This window comes from Hyaena hyaena, unplaced genomic scaffold (assembly GCF_003009895.1).
Source record: "Hyaena hyaena isolate Hyena2069 unplaced genomic scaffold, ASM300989v1 scaffold_2066, whole genome shotgun sequence".
Lineage (NCBI taxonomy): Eukaryota > Metazoa > Chordata > Mammalia > Carnivora > Hyaenidae > Hyaena > Hyaena hyaena.
Window position 1 is genome coordinate 12,332 of NW_024082650.1, and position 19,149 is coordinate 31,480.

At 43.5% G+C, this 19,149-nt stretch overlaps 1 protein-coding gene across 1 annotated transcript; it reads left to right on the forward strand.

The window, feature by feature from the left end:
- The first annotated feature begins 12,539 nt into the window (after positions 1–12,539).
- On the forward strand, positions 12,540–18,576 carry LOC120227127 (butyrophilin-like protein 10). The gene is made up of 4 exons (XM_039225289.1): positions 12,540–13,924; positions 15,607–15,978; positions 16,406–16,726; positions 17,818–18,576. Exons 2-4 carry the CDS (start codon positions 15,714–15,716, stop codon positions 18,027–18,029), a joined length of 798 nt encoding a protein of 265 aa, XP_039081220.1. The 5' UTR covers positions 12,540–13,924; positions 15,607–15,713; the 3' UTR covers positions 18,030–18,576.
- Positions 18,577–19,149: the final 573 nt, after the last annotated feature.

Consider the following 19,149-nt stretch of genomic DNA (forward strand, 5'->3'; position numbering starts at 1 on the left):
CAGGCATGATGTGAAATTCATCCTGGAAAATCTGAGTATGGTTCATTATCTAGAATAACCACCTTTATGGAAATCCATTTGATGACATGCTCATTTAAGATCAGAAAACCACTTAACCATGTAATACAGTGGTATACACATGTATTATCATCTTAAAATATGTTTAAAAAAAGATGTTTTTATGAATTATATATCATTGTGTATTCAGTTTTTTGTAACATGAATGCTTTTATTTAAATAAAACAATGGTAAGAACACTAAGAATAGGTAAATGTCAATCACTAGTAACTAATACTAGGACTAATTATATAATGTATTGAAAAAATAAAACCATTATTAGTAATGTTTCCATTCATAATGGGTTTCTAGTTACCAAAAAAATTGGGAAGACAGTACTGAGTCTCCACCTATGTGTGACTGTTTTCTAATTATTGATATCAGTTGGTACGTTATCACAATCAATATCCAGAAGAGACAATGTATTATTAATTAAAGTTTATATTTTGACTCAGATTTCTTAGGTTTTCACCTCTTCTATTCCAGACTCCTCCCAGATGGCACATTACCTTCAGTCATCCTGTCTCCTTGAACTCCACTTGGCCATGACGATTTTTAGATTTTACATATTTTTCATGATCTGCAGTGTTTTGAGAGGTACTTTTATAGAATGACCCTTGGTTGGGATATAACTAATGTTTTCAAATGACTAGACCGAGTTATGTGTTTTGGAGCAGAAGGTCCAGAGGCAAAATGCCATCCATAATTATCATTTCACATAAAACATGTGTACTCTGAAGAATGAGGTCTTTTGTGGTTCCATACAAATATAAGGATGATTCTATTTATGAGAAAAATGCAGTTGGTATGTTGATGGAGACCACATTAATTTTATCAATTGCTTTGGGTAGTATAGACATTTTCACAGTAATTGTACTTCCAATCCATGAGCATGGAATATCCTTCCATTTCTGTGTCATCTTGAGTTTCTTTCATGAGTGTTTTAAAGTTTGAAGAGTATAGGTTGCTAAACACTTTGGTTAGATTTATCCACAGGTATCTTACTATTTGGTGTGTAATTATATATGGGACTCTTGTTAATTTCTCTTTCTATTGCTTCATTATTGTTGTCTAGAAATGCAACATTCTGTACAATGATTTTGTATCCTGTGATATTGCTGAATTCATTTATCAGTTCTAGCAGTTATTGGGTGGAGTCTTCAGGATTTTCTATGTATAGTGCATGTAATCTGCAAAGTGCAAAAGTTTAACTTTTTCCTGATTTGGATTCCTTTTATTTATTTATTTTTTGTCTGATTGCTGTGGTTTGGACTTCCAGCACTATATTTAATAGAAGTGGTGAGAGTAAACATCCTTATTTTGTTCCTGACCTTAGAGGAAAAGCTCTCATATTTCCCCCATTAAGGATGATGTTAACTGTGGGGTTTTCATAGATGACCTTTATTTGTTGTGTATGTTCCCTCTAAACCTACATTTTTTTTTTTGTCATGAATGAATGTTGTTCTTGTCAATTTCTTTTCTGTCTGCATTGAAATGGTCATATGGTTCTTTTCTTGTAACGTTTATTCATTTTTGAGAGAGAGCATGAGAAGGGAGGGGCAGAGAGAAGAGGGAGAGACAGAATTTAAAGCAGGCTCTTGGCTCTGAGCTGTCAGCACAGAGCCTGACACGGGGCTTGAACTCACGAACCACGAGGTCATGACCTGAGCTGATGTCAGCTGCTTAATTTTTTTAATGTTTATTTATTTTTGAGACAGAGAGAGGCAAAGCACGAGCTGGGGAGGGGCAGAGAGAGAGGGAGACACAGAATCTGAAACAGGCTCCAGGCTCTGAGCTGTCAGCACAGAGCCTGATGTAGGGCTCGAACCCACAGACCGCGAGATCATGACCTGAGCCTATGTCAGACACCTAACCGACTGAGCCACCCAGGCTCCCCTGATGTCGGATGCTTAAAGGATTGAGCCACTCAGTGCCCTGATCATATGGTTCTTATCCTTTCTTTCGGTGATATAATGTATCACATGGAATGATTTGTGAATACTGAACCACACTTGCAGCTTTGGAATAAATCCCACTTAATTGTGGTGAATGATATTTTTAAGGTATCATTGAATTTGGCTTGCTGGTATTTTATTGAGAATGTTTGCATCCATGTTCATCAGGGACATTAATCTGGAGTTCTCTTTCTTAGTGGACTCTTTATCTGGTTCTGGTATCAGGGCAATGCTGGCCTCATAGAATGAATTTGAAGTTTTCCATTCTATTCTATATTTTGGAACAGCTTAAGAAGATTAGGTATTAACTCTTTTTGAAGTGTTGGGTAGAATTCACCTGTGAAGTCACCTGGTCCTGGATTTTTGATTGTTGGGAGTTTTTTCATTACTGACTCAATTTCTTTGCTGGTTATTGGTCTCTTTGTGTTTTCTATTTATGTCTGTTTCAGTTTATGTACTTTGTATGTTTCTAGGAATTTATCCTTTTCTAAATTGTCCTAATTGTTGCCATTCAAATTTTCATGATATTATGATTGTTTGTATTTCTGTGGTGTTGGTTGTGATTTCTCCTCTCTCATTTGTGGTTTTATTTGAGTCCTTTCTCTTTTCTTTTGGATAAGTTCAGCTAGAGGTTTATCAGTTACTTTTTTTTTTTTCCACAGTGAACCAGCTACTGCTCTCATGCAGATGGTTTAGTTTCTGTGTCATTTATTTCAGCCATAATCTTTATTATTTCCTTCCTTCTGTGGTTTTAGGTTTTGTTTCTTGTTCTTTTTCTAGCTCCGTAGATGTAAGGTTCAGCTCTTTATTTGAAATCTTTCTCCCTTCTTGGTGTAGGCGTGTATTGCTGTGAAATTCCCTCTTCAAACCACTTTCCTGCATTCTAAATGTTTTGGACAATTGTTTTTTCATTTTCATTGGTTTCCATGTATTTTTGAAATTTCCTCTTTGATTCCTAGTTGACCCATTCATTGTTTAGTAGTGTGTTATTTAATCTCCATGTATTTGTGGTCTTTCCAGATTTTTTCTTGTGGTTGACTTCTAGTTTCATAGCGTTGTGGTCTGAAACTATTCATGGTGTGATTTCAGTCTACTTGAATTTGTTCAGGTTTGTTTTGTTGGCTAATATGTGATCTATTTTGGAGAATTTTCTGTGTGTACTTGAAAAGAATGTATATTCATTCTGCTGTGTCATGATGGAATGTTCTGGACATATCTGTCCAATCTATTTTACTATGTCATTCAAAGGCATCGTTTTTTTGTTGATTTTCTGTTTCAATGATGTGTCCATTGATGTAAGTGGGGTATTAAAGTCTTGTTATGAATTAGTTCCTTTATGTTATTATGCTGTGTGTATTTAGGTGTTCCTATGTTGGGTTCATATATATTTACAGTTGTGATATCTTCTTGTTGGATTGTACCCTTTAGTGTTATACAGTGTCTTTCCTTGTCTCTTGTTACGTTCTTTGTTTTAAAGACTATTTTGTCTGATACAAGTATTGCTACTCTGGCATTCTTTTGACATTTCATTTGCGTGATGTTTCTCCATCCTCTCACTTTCATTCTATAGGTGTCTTCAGGTCCAAAATGGGTCACTTGTAGGCAGCATATGAATCTGTTTTGTTTGTTCATCCATTCTTACACCCTATGTCTCTTGATTGGAGCATTCGTTCCATTTAGTTTCAAGGTAATTATTGATATGTATGTATGTATTGCCATTTTATTTTATTTTATTTTTTATTTTTTTTAATGTATTTTATTTATTTCTAGGAGAGAGAGAGAGACAGCGTGAGCAGGGGAGGGTCAGAGAGAGAGGGAGTCACAGACTGAAGCAGGCTCCAGGCTCTGAGCTGGCAGTCAGCACATAGCCCGACGCGGGGCTCGAACCCACGAACCGCGAGATCATGACCTAAGCGAAAGTCGGCCGCTTAACCAACTAAGCCACCCAGGTGCCCCAGTATTGCCATTTTATTACCTTTTGTGGTTTTTAATGATTATCTCTAATCCTTTCTTGTCTTTCTTCCACGTTTTGCTGATTTTCATTAGTGATATATTTTGATTTCTTTCCCTTTATTCTTTACCTATTTATGACTGGTTTTTAGTATATGGTTACCATTAGGTTTGTATATAACCTCTTTAGCATTTTGTATTACATTGATAGTTATTTACTTTTGAACCCATTATTTTCTCCTCCCTACATTTTAAATAAATGTCATTATATTTTATATCCAGTTTTTGTGAGTTCCTTGATGGATTTTTTTTTTTTTTTTGCAGAAATATTCATTTTGACTTGCTGTGTGTCTTCTATCTCTATGCTGTCACTTTCAGTCTCTCCTTTCCACTCAGAGATCCCTCTCAATATTTCTTGCAGCAATGGTTTATTGGTACAAACTCTTTAATTTTTTGTTTGGGAAACTATGTGTCTCCTTTTATTGTGAATGATAGCCTTGCTGCATAGAGTGTTTTTGGCTGCTGATTTTTCCATTCAGCACGTTGAATATGTCATGTCACTTGCTTCTGGGTTGCCAAGTTTCTGTTGAGAAATCTGTAGCTGGCTTTTTGTGTCTTCCTTGTAAGTTAAGGACTTCTTTTGTTTTGTTGCTTTTAAGAGATTTTCTTTATTACCACTGTAATTTTCAAATTTGCTTACAATATGTCTGAGTGTTGGCTTGATTTTGATGGAAGGTTTCTAGTCTCCTGGATCCGGATGTTTGTTTCCCTCCATCAATTAGTGAAGTTTGCAGCTATTATTTCCTCAAGTAAGTTTTCTTCCGCCTTTTCTCTTTCTTCTGGGACACCTATAATATGAATGTTACTATGTTTGCTGTAATCAATGAGTTCCCTTAGTCTCATCTCATGTTGCAGAATTCTGTTTTCTCTCTTTGGTTCAGTGTGATTAATTTCCATTACTCAGTCTTCAAGATCACTAGTTGTTCCTTTGCCTCTTCCATCCCTCTGTTCATTCCAGAAAATGTGTTTCTCCCTTATTGTGTTCTTTTTTTTATTTTAACCTTTCTTTTTTTAAATTTTTTAAATATTTATTTATTTATTTATTTTTGTACAAATTGGTTTCCGTATAACATCCAGTGCTCATCCCCACAAGAGCCCTCCTCCATGCCCATCCCCCCTCTCCCCCCACATCCATCAGCCCTCAGTTTGTTTCTCAGCATTCAAGAGTCTCTCATGTTTTGCCTCTCTCCCTCTCCCCCACCATTTCCCCCCTTCTTCTCCCCCATGGTCCTCAGTTAAGTTCCTCCTAATCCTCTTATACGTGCAAACATATGATTTTGTCCCTTAATGTGTTCTTAATCTCTACTGTGTTATTCCTTATCTTTATGTCAAGGGTCTCACTCTTCTCATTTTGCAACTCTAGTGAATATCCTTATGATCAATGCTTTAAATTCTGTATCAGCTGGGGCGCCTGGGTGGCTTAGTCGGTTAAGCGTCCGACTTTCGCTTAGGTCATGATCTCGCGGTTCATGGGTTCGAGCCCCGCGTCGGGCTCTGTGCTGACTGCCAGCTCAGAGCCTGGAGCCTATTTCGGAGTCTGTATCTCCCTCTCTCACTGACCCTCCCCTGCTCACGCTCTCTCTCTCTCTCTCTCCTAGAAATAAATAAAACATTAAAAAAAAATTAAAAAAAAATAAATTCTGTATCAGCTATGTGACTTATATCTCTTTTGCTTAGATCTCTGGCTGTGGCCTTCTTTAGTTTTTCACTGTGGGTAAAAATCTGTTTCCTCATTTTGTCTTTCTCTGTGGGTCTATTTTTCTGTGTTAAGAAAGTCAGCTGTGTCTTCTGCTCTTGAAACTAATGAGTTTATGAAGAAGAGGTCCTGGAGGCCTCTGCAGTGTATGTCCCCATTTACCAGAACCCAGACCTTCAGAACAATATCCTATGGGTATTGCCGACTCCCTTCTGTTGTGTCTGGGTTTCTTTTCCTTTCAGTACAGGTGTCTGCAGTGATTCTGTGCCCATTGTGGGCTGTGTTTGCTGTCAGCAATGTTAGTGGGGCCCAGGCAGGCCAGCTTTGGGGTAATATACCCACTGGGTAACTTGGAAGCAGGGCTGGAGTGTTAGCAAAATTGTACAAGGTTATGAGTCCTATGCCAGATTTCCTAATGTCCTTTGGTGGCTGAGGGCTATGCACCAGGGCAGCCAGTGGCTTGGTGCTATGCAGAGTGCATCAGTGGCTGGGGATGCACAGCTGGATGTGATGCAGATGTGCACAGTGTGCTGTGGAAGCTATGCATGCAGCTGGCCGAACAGGGTGCCCACGTGGTTTTTTACAAATGTGTCCCTGAGCCCAGTGCTGAGGCCAGCAGGCTTGGCATGGGTGAGTCCCCCAGTGGACTCTTGGGACTGGCACACAGCTAGCAGGTTAGGCATCAAGTGTCTGTGCAGCCCCACTCCCTGGTAGGTGCTTCTGTGCTTATTCTGGGTGTGGTGGGGGAGAAAATGTGACTGTGAGCTCCTTCATTGTTGAGGAAGTCCCCCAACACATTCAAAAATCAGCATGAACACATCAGTCTCCTGATGCCTCCGGCATTGTGTAAACTGCCATGTTTACATTGCCTCTCCACACAGGCAGAGACATGGCTACATCACTCACCCTCCTGGATCACCCAGTGATGAGTCAGCTGACCTCCTAAGCTCCAGGATCCAAATTCAAGGAATTCAGCCCTTCTTTTTTCTAAAGCCAAATGTTATAGGGATTAGTCTTCCCTGTGTGAGCTCCCTGGGGTGAGGGCTCCTTTCTCTGCCTTCTCTGCAGGCAGGTGCCCTCTACCTTTCTGACCTCCCTAACCTTTCAGATGCAGCTTCTCTATATTGAATTGTGGAGTTTGTTCTGCCAGTCTTTTGTTTTGTTTTGTTTTGTTTTCTTTCATAGTTTATTGTCAAGTTGGATTCCATATAACACCCAGTGCTCATCCCCACAAGTGTCCTCCTCCATGCCCATCTCCCTCCTCACCCCCCTACCCATCAGTCCTCAGTTTGTTCTCAGTATTTAAGAGTCTCTCATGGTTTGCCTCCCTCCCTCTCCCCCACTGTTCTTCCCCTTCTGCCAGTCTTTGGGTCGCTCTCTGGTTTATGGACTTGGATATGGAAGTTATGTAGTAGAAAACATGGGACAGGGTGAGCTCAGGGTTCTCCTACTTTGCTATTATTAATTTTTTTAATATCTTAACTTTTTGGATATTTTAGACATGGTCAGACAGACTCCTATCTCCCATGCACTTCAGGATTAGAAGCGAATTTTCCCACATTTTCTTCTAATATTTTATGTTTTGAAACTACGTTTAATGAGGCTTAGTTTATATAAAACAACAGACTCAAGCAAAAGGGCATAATTTGATGAGACTTGATTTCATGGGTATAGCAGCATGAAATCAATGGATTTCTCTATAAACCTAGCATCACAATCCCTTTCTGTCTAACGTTAATGTTTCTTTTGAGTTAAGGACTAATATTTTCTTTTTTACACTTTCACTTTTTTTACACTTTACACTTTTCCAAGTATTGTCCAGGTGTCTGAATGCCTGCATTGGGTACCTCCTTTTCCAATAGTCTATATTCCCATACGTGTTGCATTTGGTCTACCTTTGGGCTTTATCCTCTATTGTATCACTCTGTCCACCCAATTTTATTGCATACTTTAATGATGAGGGCTTCATAACTGGATTGGTTTTCACTATATGGCATGAGCTGCAGTTCTAATTATGACAGAAAGCACAGACCTCCTGTGTTAGGTATTTAAGAGAAAGACAGGGGCGCCTGGGTGGCTTAGTCGGTTAAGCGTCCGACTTTCGCTTAGGTCATGATCTCGCGGTTCATGGGTTCGAGCCCCGCGTCGGGCTCTGTGCTGAAAGCTAGCTCAGAGCCTGGAACCTGTTTCAGTCTGTGACTCCCTCTCTCTCTGACCCTCCCCTGCTCACGCTGTCTCTCTCTCTCTCCTAGAAATAAATAAAACATTAAAAAAAAGAGAGAGAGAAAGGCAGATATACTGGGCACTTGTGCTGAGAATGTCACTCTGTATTTTTTGCCAGCCCTCTTCCCCACCCTTGGAGACAAGAATCCCATTTGTTCACACAGGAATGTAGGTGATGGCAAGTCCCTTCTCTTCCCTTTCCTTTTTGTCTCTCAAACTCCCTGTCCCTACCTTCTACCTGTCTCTTTCTCTGATGTAATCCCCCAGGCCCACTGCTCCACTCCAGCCATGATCAGGATGTCCTCCAACTGCTGGCCTGTGCCCTGGCCATCTCTCATTGAGGAATCTGGGAGAAGATATGGAGTTAAAGGGACTGATCACAATTTCTCTGTTCCTTAGAGCCCTCCTTCACATGGTGCTGTCTGGGGAGAGCTGGCCTCCTGGGCCAAGGTCTGATTCCATGTGTGGCCTCCTCACACATGCCATCTCCCACAGTCACTGCTGGTCCCTCATCCTTACCCACCATTAGAAATCAGAAGATGTGGTTTATCTATACCATGGAATACTACATGGCAATGAGAAACAATGAAATCTGGCCATGTGTAGCAACATGAATGGACCTTGAGGGTGTTATGCTGAGCGAAATAAGTCAGGCAGAGAAGGACAAATAACATATGTTTGCACGTATAGGAGGAATAGGAGGAACTTAACAGAGGAACAAGGGGGAGAAGAAGGGGGAAATGGTGGGGGAAAAGGAGAGAGGCAAACCATGAGAGACCCTTGAATGCTGACAAAAACTGAGGACTGATGGATGTAGGCGGGAGAGGGTGATGGGCATGGAGGAGGGCACTTGTGGGGATGAGCACTGGGTGTTATGTGGAAACTAATTTGACAATAAACTATTTGTAAAAAAAAAAAAAAAGAAAGAAAGAAAGAAAGAAATCAGCCATATGCTAGGGACAGACACCTGTATGTCTGACCCTGAGGACCCAGGGATTCAGTGAATATTTCTATAATAAACTAGAACATACTACCCTAAAATTTGTATGGAACCACAAAAGACCCTGAATAGCCAAAGTAAGATTGAAGAAGAAAACCAAAACGGGAGGCATCACCATCCCAGATTTTAGCCTCTACTACAAAGCTGTAATCATCAAGACAGTATGGTACTGGCACAAAAACAGACACATAGACCAATGGAATAGAATTGAGAACTCAGAATTGGACCCAAAAGTATACAGCCAACTAATCTTTGACAAAACAGGAAAGAGTATCCAATGGAAAAAAGACAGCCTCTTTAACACATGGTCCTGGGAGAACTGGATAGCAACATCCAGAAAAATGAAACTGGTCTAAATCTCACACCATACACAAAAATAAACTCAAAATGGATAAAGGACCTGAATGTGAGACAGGAAACCATCAAAACCCTAGAGGAGAAAGCAGGAAACAACCTCTTTGACATCCACCGCAGCAACATCTTACTCGACACATCCCCCAAAGCAAAGGAATCAAGACCAAAAATGAACTATTGGGACCTCACCAAGATTAAAAGCTTCTGCACAGCAAAGGAAACAATCCATAAAACTAATAGGCAACCGATGGAATGGGAAAAGATAGTTGCAAATGACTTATCAGATAAAGGGTTAGTATTCAAAATCTATAAGGAACTCACCAAACTACACACCCAAAAAACAAACAACCCAGTGAAGAAATGGACAGAAGATATGAACAGACACTTCTCCAAAGAGGACATCCAGATGGCCAACAGACACATGAAACGATGCTCAGCGTCCCTCCTCATCAGGGAAATACAAATCAAAACCACACTGAGAACCACCTCACGCTGGTCAGAGTGGCTAAAATGAGCAAATCAGAGAACTCTAGATGCTGGCGAGGATGTGCAGAAATGGGCACCCTCCTACACTGTTGGTGAGAATGTAAACTGGTGCAACCCCTCTGGAAAACAGTGTGGAGGTTCCTCAGGAAAATAACAATAGAACTCCCCTAGGACCCAGCATTAGCACTGCTAGGAATTTACCCAATGGATACAGGAGTGCTGATGTATAGGAGCACATGTACCCCAATGTTTATAGCAGCACTCTCAACAATAGCCAAAACATGGAAAGAGCCTAAGTGTCCATCAATGGACGAGTGGATCAAGAAGATGTGGTTTATCTATACAATGGAGTACTACATGGCAATGAGAAACAATGAATCTGGCCATTTGTAGTAACATGGATAGAAATTGAGGGTGCTATGCTGAGTGAAATAAGTCAGGCAGAGAAGGACAGTTACCATATGTTTGCACATATAGGAGGATTAGGAGGAACTTAACGAAGGACTGTGGGGAAGAAGAAGTGGGGAAATAGTGGGGGAGAGGGAGGGAGGAAACCATGAGAGACTCTTGAATGCTGAGAACAAACTGAGGGCTGAGTGGGGGTGGGGGAGAGGAGAAGGGAGGTGATAGGCATGGAGGAGGGCACTTGGGATGATCACTGGGTGTTATATGGAAACCAACTTGACAGTAAACTATTAAAAAAGGAAAAAATTGTATGAATAAAGTTGGGGAATCAGATAAGGGATAGAGAAAAAAATATTGTTGCCATGACTTTCTCCATCGTGCTTGTCAGCCTGTGCATGAACCTTGATTTCCACTTAGTGTGGTCAGTCAGTCACTAACCATGGTCTGCTTCCTGTCATCCTAGGGCAGGTTGTATTTCCTAATTTATAGTGAGAGAAAGCAAGTCAGTGGGCCCTGGAGATCAGCTGCAGGGACTGGAGGGAGAAATCAAAGGCAAATAAGTAAAATCTGTGAATGGTGGATGTTCATTATGTTGACACTTTCACAGAATACTTGTGTGTGTGTGTCACACATGTGGTATAGGTTTCAACAAAGCTGTTCTGAAACCCAACACAAAATGTATCAAGCAGTTTACTTAAAAGATAAAAACTAGATAGTGTCCTGAGATTTTTCTATAATAGTGGAGTAGGAAAGCTGTCTACCATCTCTGAAATTATACCCAAAACTTAGCTCCATATACAGTATGAGGTGGCCAAGATGAGACAAAACCCACACGGGCATTCTAAGGGTGGTCCGTGTAAGCTGAAGCAGGAAGGGCTACCAGGACCACAGGCAGATTTACCCGCTGGGACAGTGTGGGAGGATGTCCTGAGAGTTGTGAGTGTGCACCTGGCAAAAGGGGGCAGCGAATCATCCTGGTCAGGTGTAGGCTCCCAATAGAGGATTCTGATGAAGGTCCACGGATGCAAAGGCACTTTGGGGCAGACGCTGTGTCTGAGGCAAGATTGGGAACAGCACTGACTAATGAAACATGGCCTGCGGTGCGAGGCAAGGGTAGATGGGCAGTAGGTCATCCCAGGTAATGGACAGTAGGAAAGTGCATGTGAGGTCTCACTCGTATGAAACAGGAGTTTTTAAACAGCAGTTGTTTCTGGCCCTTTCACAGCTGCTGAGTGACCTTGGGCTACATGAGACATCCTATTTACTTTGCAGCTGGATTTATCTGTATCTGTCCTCTTACTCTGATTATCAGCTGAGATGATTTTTGTTTGTTTTTATTTTCCAGTCCTTGCTGATTTCATATCTGACACGCGGAGAGCCGTAGACGGAAGGTGGAGTGTCGGCTGGTCAGGGAGCACAGATGTGCTGCCTTGATGCTGCAGGGAAAGCAGAGAAAGCCCAGGACCACCGAGGAAAAGAACCAACACTGGATAAATCCAGAAATGTCAACATACAATAAACCATTAAAACTACAGATTGGGAGAAATCCACACAGTATCAGGAGATGAGAAAGTAAGCAGCTCAGGAGTGGCCAGTCTAAGATGGAGACATAGAAGGACCCTGAACTCAGCTCTTCCAGGACAGACAAGTTTACACCTACTCATACAGCAGTGTCTCTGGAGGAAATAAGCATGGATGGAGAAGCAGGACAGACTGACCCTGGCAGTGCCTGGGCCCACTCCTGCCTCTGGGAACTGCATGGGGAAGGACAGTGGGGAGGGGCTGTGTGCAGATCCATCTGTCCAGGACACAGGAACAAAGCCACAGTTTACAATGTAAAGGAGCTTGCCCTTCACCAGACAGTGGGAGGCTGCTGTAACTGTCTCTGGGTCCTGTTTCTCCTGCACCTCAGTGAGACCTAGGTCCTAGCCCACACCAGGCCCAGATGCCCTGGAGCCCAGAGAAGGATCAGCAGAGCAGCTAGGCTGTAAAGGAAGCAGAGTTCTAACTCTGCCATGTAGTGGGGGAGCCACAGAAGAGGAGGGGAAAGGAGGAGGGGAGGGGAGAGGGAGAATGAGGGAGGAGGCCAGGGAGAAGAGAGGGGTGGTGAGAGGAGTGAGGGGGGGAAGACTTAGAGTGCAGGTGGAGGAGAGTTAGGAGGGGGAGGGGGAGGGGAGAGGAAGAGTGGAGAGGGAAGGGAAGAGAGAGAATAAGGGTATGAGGACAGGGAAGGGAGAGGGGGAGAGGGGGATAGAGAGAAGGAAAAGGTGGAGGAGGGGATTGGAGGGGAGGGAGTATGGGGAGTATGTGTGGTTATGTTTCCCCCTTATCCCCACTGCTGACAACCCTCAATCTGATGTCTGTCTGTCTGCATGTACAGGTCCTGGACAGGCCATGTGGGACCCCACAGTCTGGGGCCTCCTGTGTCGTTCCACCTTGCACTCAGGGAGCTGGTCCCCATCTGAGGTTCATCTCTGCCCCTGAGGGGTGGTTACTGTCTCCAGTTGCTCTTCCCACTCATAAAAGGCTGTGGACCATGCACATGACCAGAAAGGACCACTTGTTCACATGAGCCCACCTTCAGGGTTTATTCTCCTAGGCAAGCATCACCACCTGCTTCCATCACCGTTGCCAAACCCTAGATGCTCCCTCTAATGTCACATTCCCAGTCCTCCATCCTGACCCAGAAGTACACCTGCACTAGGTTTTAGCCAATGTCATTTTCTGCTTAAAGCAATGAATGGGGAGATGAAAAAGAGTGGCAGACTTAACTCTTCATATTTATATATAAGAGGGGAGCCACTTGATTACCAAACAGTTCACTCTCCTCAAGGGAACGCAGAGGACGGTTTGGGTTGGCAGCATCAGCCCCTGTGTGAGCACAGACTTTGGGCAGGGGACCAAACCTTCAGTCCATAACATTCTGTCGAATTCAATTGAACACCCCACCTCCAAGTGGGACAAGAGCTTTCCTTAAACGTCTTTCCCCTCCCAAACTCTCCCAGAAAATGTGCATACTTTTGGGTCAACAGGAGGGAAGAACAGGTAGGGTTCAGTCCAGTGTCTTACTCACAAAAGGGGTAATGGGGTGGAGTGTTCTGAGCCCAGCCCAAGTCAGGTACCCAACGAGGACAGACTGTCATGGCCCCAGACATGGAGGAGGAGGTGGCCCGAATTCCTGCACAGGAGTCTTAGGAGGAAATGCCAGAATTTGGCCAACTTCAACCTGATGGTGAGAAACTTTCCCAGAGTTACCAGGCCCAGCCTGTCCAGGACTGGAGGTGTATTGATAACGGAAAAACTTTATCTGAGTCCCCCAGCTTCTGACCTTGGCCTGATCCTCATACTCAAGAGCCAGGTCTCCGCCTAGGGTCTCCTGTCACCGGCCCAGACAACGATCTCTCCACAGGCTGCCTTGCTGGGTCTTCCTCTCTCCCCTTATCTCCTGCTACCACGACCTTTCTCCTCAACACTCAGTGTATTCAGTTCTGTCAACTACACACCTTAAGAAGCCCTTCATTTATTTATTTTTTCTGTTGCAACTGCCAAAAAGGCCGTTGTCATTTTTACAGAAAGTAATAGGATTCTACAGAAGCTGGGGAACTCAGCTGCCCACCTCTCCTATCATGGCCTCAAACTTTGTTCTACAGCCTTCTGGAACTTGCAGAGAAGTCAACTGATCCCCTCAAGGCCACCATAATCTCCCTGGGTAACTCTACAGTCGCACTATTTGGCAAGGTGAGTACTTTCTACTTTAAAGGAACTCCTCCAGATGTCTGTGTTCTTCACCCATTCCCTATTCTTGAGTGACAAGGAGGCCCCAGTGGCCTTCACCAAAGGAAGGCAAGCATGGAAGATAATGAGAGCATGTGCCAGCATACCCCCACCCCCATGCCAATCCTGCAAGGCAGTGCTGGGTTGAATCACCCACACCAGTACATGATTCAAGACACTTGTTCTGGATGCTGAGTTCACCATAAATAATAAAGCTTAGGAGCATGCTAGCCTCAAGCCATCTCTGCCCAGGAGCCCTTGGGGCTCATGTGCCTCCACCTCCAGCTGTAAGTTTCCTTGGGGGAACTGTAAGGGGGTCGACAGAGGTACTTCTGGGCTTGGAGTCACCCGACCAGGGTGTGGGTTTTCTCCCCCAGCTTGCTGGTGTTCCACAACAGAGCAGAGCCAGAGGTCAGGGAACGCTTCTACACAAGTGGGTGAGTTCACAGGGGATTGTGTCCATGGAACTCTGTGGATACATGACCACAAAAGAAACCTCATCCACAAGTAGGTGGATATGAGAGCAGGTGGCCACTGTTATGTCTCCATCTCTAGGATGAATAACTTGTGCACGAGTAAGAGGGGCCAAGATAGTGAAAAGGGACCTTTCTCTCCTCTGGCCATGTTTCCTTCACTCCTTTTAGCCTCCTAGTGGTGACTCATCTCTCACCAAGACAGGAGACAGAGAATAAGAAAGAGAGACAGAGACAGAAACTGAGAAAGACAGAGACAGACACATAGAGACAGAGATGGAGAGAGATGGAGACAGACAAAGGCACACACAAAGACAGAAAGAGGAAGAGACAGAGACATAAACCGAGAGAGACAGAGGCAGAGATGGAGAGAGATAGAGACAGAAACACAGAGAGACAGAAACAGAAAGAAAGAAAGAGAGAAAGAAAGAAAAGAAAGAAAGAAAGAGAAAGAATCAGGAAAGTCTGCATATAAGCAGTNCTAAAAAGTAGAAGAGGAAGAAAAGCTTCCAAATTCATTTTATGAGGCCAGAATTACCCAGATACCAGAACCAGTAAAAGACATTACAAGAGAGATAGAGACAGAAACACAGAGAGACAGAAACAGAAAGAAAGAAAGAGAGAAAGAAAGAAAAGAAAGAAAGAAAGAGAAAGAAAGAAAGAAAGAAAGAAAGAAAGAAAGAAAGAAAGAAAGAAAGAAAGAAAGAAAAAGAAAGAAAGAAGGAAGGAAGGAGACAGTGAAAGAGAGACAGAGAAAGAAACCAAGAGAACAGACAAACACTGAGAGACAGACACAGAAAATAACTCCCTCCTGCCCTGTCTCCAATGACCAGGGCTCAGGCCTCTCTGTCCTTAGCAGGCATGGCAAACACACAGGGTCCAGACATTTTTCCACCCTGCGGCTGCATCACCTTTGCCTTCCTGCTGCTCCTGTCCTGCAGCCTCTCTGCAAACAGTAGGAAGCTCCACCCACCCTCACCCTGTCTTAAGAGGGAACCATGGCATGGACAGGAAGGCAGGAGGGGGCTGAGCTGGATCCTAGCAGTCCTTCCCTGGGGACCCTAAGCAGGCTGGCAGGTGGGGAGGGGAGGGGGAGGAACACTGGGGAAGGCGGCTGGGCCCCTGTCTCCTCTCACCTGGCCTAACCCATGCTTTTTGTTCTGCCCTCATAAGGGAAAGCTCATTTCTATGTCCTTGGACCTGGCCAGCCAGTTCTGGCTGTGGTGGGGTAAAGTGTGGAGTTGCAATGCCGTCTGTCCCTCAATATCAGCGCAGAGGACATGGAGGTGCGGTGGTACAGGGAGCAGGAGTCCCCAGCTGTGCACCTGTACAAGGGAGGCAGGGACGTGCCTGAAGAGCAGATGAGGCAGTACCAGGGCAGGACGATCTTTCTGACTGCTGGGCTGACCCACAGCCAAGCCGCACTGACCGTACACAACATCACTGTGTTCGATAACGGGACCTTCCACTGCAAGTTCAAAGATGATGTGGTGTCTGAGAACACCACACTGTGGCTGAGGGTGGCAGGTGAGGGTTGCCACTGGGGCCCCTGACCTTCTGGTCTCCCCTAGAGCTTCTCCCCCAGCTGCAGATCGTCCCATGATGGCACAAGCCTGAGCATGTCCCACAGCATGTGCTAATGCACCAGAACAGGCAGGTTCTGGACACCTGGCTTGTTTTCTAAGTCCATTTTGCTCTGTTATCTCCACTGACCCAGTAAGAGGAGAGTCGAGGTAGGGAGGGAAAGACAGAGGCAGAGAGAAACAGAGAGAGACATAGAGAGGAAAAGACACTGATTTTGCCATACAGGAAAGGTATTTGATCTTCCTGGTCCTCTTCTGTATTGTCCTGTGCTTTCTGGGTAGAGGGTAACATATATAGCATATAAATATTACACAGAGTAGGTAGTCCATGAAAAACCTCAATACCTGCTGGAAATTCTCAGGATCTGTACTTTTCCATCAGGAGTGGTAATGGTTGCAGAGGCTGGAAAGGCTGTTTCTTCTCATAGGGCTGGGCTCTGAGCCCAGAATGCAAGTACAAGCTGGCCGGGGTGAAGGTATCAGGGCAGAGTGCACCTCGAAGGGCTGGTACCCAGAGCCCCAGGTGGAGTGGAGAGACTTCAGGGGACAGGCCGTATCTTCCATGACCAACCTCACAGTGTCGCCAACAACGGGTCTCTTTGCAGTGGTGTCCAACGTGACCGTCCAGGACAGGGACGTGGGGGGCCTCTTTTGCTCCATCTCCAGCCCCCTCCTCCAAGAGAGGAAGGAGGCCAAGAGCCAACTTCCCGGTGAGTGGTCTGCTCCATTCAGGCCTCAAGAGCTCTGAGCATCCCAGACAGTAAGTTGTTAATATCCAATACCCTACATAGTTCCTTGTGATCAGAACTTGTAAGCTCTACTCTCTCCCAGCTTCCAAATACACAACCCAGTAGTTAACTACAGTTTCCATGCTATATGACACCTCCCTGGGGTTTATTTATTTTATAACTGGAAATTTGTACCTTTTGACCCTCTTCACCCTTTACATCCCCCATCTCTCACCTCTGGAAACCACCAATCTGTTCTCTGCATCTATGAAGTGGGCTGTCTGGTTTTCTGGAGGTTTGGGGAGGTGTTTTGTCTCATTTTATATTTTACTTATCCATGAGATCCTACATTTTTGTCCCTGTCCGACTAACTTCAATTAGCAAAGCCCTCAAGGTGCATCCATATTGTTGCAAATGCCTGGATTCCCTTCTTGTTTATAGCTGAATAGCATCCCATTGTTTAAATATATTCTTTTCTTTATCCATTCATCCATTGGTGGATGCTTGGGCTCTTTCCATATCTTGGCTATTGTAAAATAATACTGCCATAAATGTAGGGATGCATTAGCTTTATTAGTTAATATTTTTATTTTCTTTGGATACATACCCAGAAGTGGGATTGATGGATCAGGTGGTAGTTCTGTTTTTATGTGTTTGAGGAGTGTCCAACGTGCTCTCCACAGTGACTGTACAGATAGCTCCCTTCTACTAGCAGTAAACAGTATTCTGTTGTCTGGATGCCCTACAGTCTGTTTATGCATCCACCTTCCAAAGGACACCTTGGGGGCTTCCAGTTTCATTCTATATAAAAATTTCTTTCTAAATAACCTCAATCTTCCAGAAAATTTGCAGGTATGATACACAGAACGCAGACCTACCCAGTATTTAACCTTCTGCCAGTTGTCTACCATCTCTCTCCTGTGTGTCTGTCCAGATCTGTCTGTACAAACACACACATATGTTTTCCGGGTCATGTCAGGTTAGTTCACCAGAACCTGCCCCCCGACTCAAGAACCCCATGGTGTTCCTAAGAACACAGGGACTCTCTCACCCTGGTATTCCCACCTCCCCAGTCTCTGTTTTAGCTCAGTTGTCCAGAGGTTTCCTGTCAGTGGTGTGGAGGACAGTGCTGCCTGTGATCCTAACTGTGGTGGGGCTTGTAGCAACTGGAGCCACCTGTCTTTTCTGGAAATGTCAGAGGGACAGGAATAGAGTGCAGCCGGAAGAAGAGAAACTGTGCAGAGAAGAGGAGGCATGCTGTCAGCAGCATTTTACACAGAGCTAGAACAAACAATCCTAAAATTTATATGGAACCACTAAAGACCTCAAATAGCCAAAGCAATCCTGACAAAGAAAAGCAAATCTAGAGGCATCACAATTCTGGACATCAAGCTACATTACATCAAGCTATAGTGATCAAAGCAGTATGATACGGGCACAAAATCGACAGATAGATTAATGAAACAGAATAGAAAACCCAGAAATAGACCCACAACTATATGGTCCATTAATCTTCGCCAAAGTGGGAAAGAATATCCAATGGGAAAAAGACAGTTTTTTCAACAACTGTTGTTGGATAAACTGGTCAGCTACATGCAAAAGAATGAAACTAAACCACTTTTCTTACACCATACACAAGAATAAATTCAAAATGGATGAAAGACCTAAATATGAGACCTAAAATCATAAAAATACTAGAAGTTACTCAGGCAGTAACTTCGATATCAGCCAAAGCAACGTCTTTCTAGACATGACTTCCGTGGCAAGGAGAAACAGAAACAAAAATAAACTATTGTGACGTCATCAAGATAAAAAGCTTCTGCACGGTGAAGGAAACAATAAAACTGAAAGGCAACCAATGGAATGGGAGAAGTAATTTGCAAATGCATATCTGATAAAAGGTTAGTTTCCAAAATATATAAAGAACTTCCATAACTCAAAACCAAAAATCTAATAACCTAATATAAAAATGGGCAGAAGACATAATAGAGATTTTCTCAAAGACATACAGATGGCAGACAGACACATGAAAAGATGCTCAACATCAATGACCATCAGGGAAATACAAACCAAAACTACAATGAGATATCACCCAATGTGCTAAAATGAGTAACACAGGAATCAACAGGCATTGGGGAGGATGCAGAGAAAGGGGACCTCTCTTACACTGTTGGTAGGGATGCACACTGATGCAGCCACTGTGGAAAACAGTATGGAGCTTCTTCAAAAAGTTAAAAATCAACTACCTCATGATCCTGCAGTTGAACTACTAGCAATTCTATTTACTCAAAAAATAGAAAAATACAAATTCCAAGGGATACATCTACCCCAATGTTGATAGCAGCCTTATCTACAATAGTAAGCTTATGGAAACAGATCAAGTGTCCATCGACAGCTGAATGAGC